Below are 3,726 nucleotides of genomic sequence, written 5' to 3'. Positions count from 1 at the left end.
AAGACTGCAAAGCTTGCTGACGACCTAGGCTAGAAGAGCTTTGAAGTTTTCCTAGTGAACGTTACCAGCGACCGTTAAGACCTCTAGAGTCCCGGCGAAAAACATTTCGGAACTATGTTGAATGGAGATGACTTCTTGATATAGAGCGAGCCACTCCAGCTTTAGCAGTAAGGTGTTTCTTTTTTAATTACTATGGACCTCATTGTTCTGACCTTTAGTTTATTTTTTACATTACATACAATTCACGTAAGGAATGGAAAAACAATCTTAGTCTTTCCGACTAAATTTGTTAAAATGATTTAGTCAAATCATTTTTACAGTACCTTTTTTTAAATTTTTACTAGAAATATTACGTATGTTTTGTCTTCGATCATCATGTAAGTTTGTAGATACTTATTGTTCGGTTTCTTCTGGACAAATTTGACTATCAATTTGGTCAATTTTCTCTCTAACATGCTGCTTATTGTAGGGTAGTCCTTGAATAATCATTGTGTAGTCTCCGGAAAGGATTTCTTTGTTTTCGAATGCTTCTTTGAAAGCAGACGAAGATGTACTGTTCAACAAGCACCCGTACAGGAAATACGCCCTTTCATCGGTGCATACTTGCTGAGCCTTCCTGGTACACAGGTGAATATCCTTTCGGCTCTGTTGATCCAACCTTCCGATCAGTTTGAAATCGCGACGCACTTCCCGAGCCTAAATAAAATACAAAAATTGGAATTAAAAGTCTGTACTAAAACAAGGGAAACATAACCGTACGTTGATGTCGTTACTAGGAGTCAGATAACGGAAACCCTTGAAAATACAGCTTATGGGATCTTTGAGATTGCTTTTGTGTTCTAATCCATGCGAAAATTTTCGAATTTCGCATAATTTTCCAGCAAGAACTTCGTGGTAGTTTCGTTCACAAAACGCAGGATATGTTTCGTTGGGTAGTTTTATATGTGGGAGCTGTAATTAGAAGAGGTCTTTATAATCTATAATCCGTCTTTTTTGATCATACTCACAGCACGGTTATAAATACTGTTGGCATAACTGGGATGGTGAAAAAGCTTTCGCATAGTTTCATTGTGGCGTTCGAAGATTTCAATGAAGCTTGTGTATATCTCCTCACAAGAATCTTTCCTTATGGTCTTTCCATTAAGGTCATCTATGAGACTTTTAACCTGTTCTTCTTGAAGATCTAAATAATCACCATAGTCACTAAATTGAGCAGATATTGCATTCGACTGAAAAAATTGTAAATGCAATGTTTCATAACAAATTTGAAAAGTTTAAAGTAATTAGTTAACTACCTTATAGTGAAGAGAATGACGTGAATATATGAGGAAATTTTCAAGAACACATTTTGTAAAACACTCTACTCCTTCGTTAGGTCTCCCAAAATGCTGACGTGCAGCAATGTTCTTGCTAAGATGTAAATCAAAACAACGTGTAGATATAAATAATGCATCATCCGGAGAAAACGAAACGCTCTCGTCAATGTCTTCCTCATCTTCATCCGAGCACTGACTGCGAGGACACAATTTGTCGTCGATTGCTTTCACCGCCTTTGCGACAACTTTGGGATCGTAGCCATTTTCAGGACCATCATTACCGTAAATTTCTCTGAAATCGATCACATCCCTCAACTGCTCAAAGTTATCGCTGTACAGCATGCACTCGAAGAAGGCAAATGGTTTCTTTTCGTTGGGTGCCACTTTTTGCAAAGCCGAGTGGCACTCCTCAATGGATGCCTGAACTTCGTCATTCAAGTTGTGAGTTATTTCAAAATCTCTCCGAATTCTATCGATCTGTCGGTTGGTTTTGAACAGTGATTTCACCAAACAAATCACAATTATAAATTAAACAACTTACTTTGACATCACCCTGCTCCGTGAGATAACCTAGCTCGTTAAAGATGCAATTCAGATGATCCTCCTCGCCGGCTTCCTCGATAATTATGTACTGTCGCATTTCACAAAGTCGCGCACGGAACTTTTCTGGCAAATTTCGTTCACATCCGTCTATTCCAGACGGAGGATTTGAGTCCGCAAGAATGCAACTTATCGTCTTTCAAAATAAATAAAAATAAACAATATTGAAGTGAATTAGAAAATGTAAACTAAACTTTAATTTTATCATTTACAAACCATTAAACACAGTGTAATTATTTTCAATAGAGTTACAACGACAAAATTATTCTTCGCCATACTAATGTTACCGGATTCTTTTAAGCAAGATTAATTTTCTATATAATAAAAAAAGTCAAAACAATGGAACTCACTTATGAGTGATCTTTTATAGTGCACTTGAAGTATGCGGATGGATGTTTATTCAGCTGATATGATAATCACGTCAGTCAGTGTAAATATGCACTACTATTTGCATTGCAATGCAGATTACAGATGTCAGAATCTTCAGTCGACGGTTAATGTTTGACAAACCGGGCATTGTAATTGATTCTTTTCATTAAAGGTAATTTGTGGCCGCAACAGTATCCTGCTTCTTTCCATTTTACTATTCAATAGAATGTGTAACACATTTCCCTGAATGAAAATTATTTTATTCCGACAAGTCAATGTTATCGGTAGTAAATCAAATCGCACTGGCCAGCAAATACGTAGTACATTTCTACGCAGTGCAATGTGCAATTGTATATATTATTTTTAGCGCTCGTTGAGAGGGTTGCATAGACGCTGCATTGATCCCGCCAAGCAGTGTAAACCCCAGTGCATACGCCCGATATGCAAAGCTTGTCCAAACATTGCCCAACCCTAAAAACCCCAGGGCAATGAATCGGAAACTTGCAAACATAAATAAAAAAGGTATCGACGAGAGGTACTCGCTATGGTGTTTGTCGTAAACATAAGACCGGCAGCAGTCCGGAGCAGAAAACAGTGCAGCCAAACAACGGGAGGTCATTCATGCAAACCGGCGGCAGTTGCCCCGCCGGATACGCGAGACGGGTTGTCTCGTCTTCCACATGCACTACTAATCGAACAACTCTATTCCATAACCATAAGTGATAAATGCGCTTGCACTTTCAACTGCCATGAATGTGATTCTTTCTGGTATGATTCGAGCTTATGGTATATTTGCTCCAAGTGTTCAAATCCGTGGGGACTCCAAACGTCAAGGAGCGATTTAGATAGCATCAGTAAATAATTTATAGTAGGTACCACACTAATGTGAATCCCTTGCGTAACACCCGATTAAACATGCGGAGACCCTAATGGTAGCGAGCAATCAGCGTCAAATCGCAACTGACCGATTCAATTTAAATCGATCCAATTTACCTTCTAAGCCGGCGCGGCGCGTCTATATGGATGGGAAAATTTCCCACCAGTCTGACCGGCCACTTTCCAAAATCGGGGCTGTCTAGGTAAAACCCCTCCCAGGCAGCTTCCAGTGATTAGAAATTGATAGGCAGATCGTTTTTTTTTATGTCGGCCTGGCCCTGACCACCGCCGTGTTGCTGTTGTCTGTGAGAATGGCATAAATCAATGTTTACACTCGCGCTGCGGTAATCTCGAAAGCGAGCACCTTTGTAGGCCGCGGCTACCAGCCACCACCGTGACCCACCGTAGCACAGGGACACCCAAATTCGTTTTGCATAATTGGTCTCTTTCTATCCCTCACGACGCGATTCGATTCGTGAACTGGGCTGATATGTAATTTTGCTTTGATGTATAATATTATTAGCTGCTAACGGTTTCGATATCTTCACACTGAAATTAGTGCTAT

General features: G+C 39.7%; 1 protein-coding gene across 1 annotated transcript; it reads right to left on the bottom strand.

The window, feature by feature from the left end:
- Positions 1-334: 334 nt before the first annotated feature.
- On the bottom strand, positions 335-2,250 carry LOC128741653 (37 kDa salivary gland allergen Aed a 2-like). The gene is made up of 6 exons (XM_053837609.1): positions 2,133-2,250; positions 1,858-2,052; positions 1,296-1,793; positions 1,008-1,229; positions 760-951; positions 335-696 (listed from the first exon to the last, which is right to left on the bottom strand). The coding sequence occupies exons 1-6, from the start codon at positions 2,190-2,192 to the stop codon at positions 394-396; spliced, it is 1,470 nt and encodes a 489-aa protein (XP_053693584.1). The 5' UTR covers positions 2,193-2,250; the 3' UTR covers positions 335-393.
- Between the last annotated feature and the right edge of the window lie 1,476 nt (positions 2,251-3,726).

Source organism: Sabethes cyaneus, chromosome 3 (genome assembly GCF_943734655.1).
Source record: "Sabethes cyaneus chromosome 3, idSabCyanKW18_F2, whole genome shotgun sequence".
NCBI lineage: Eukaryota > Metazoa > Arthropoda > Insecta > Diptera > Culicidae > Sabethes > Sabethes cyaneus.
Note: the sequence above shows the minus strand (reverse complement) of the source record. Positions and strands in the feature narration are given on the sequence as shown.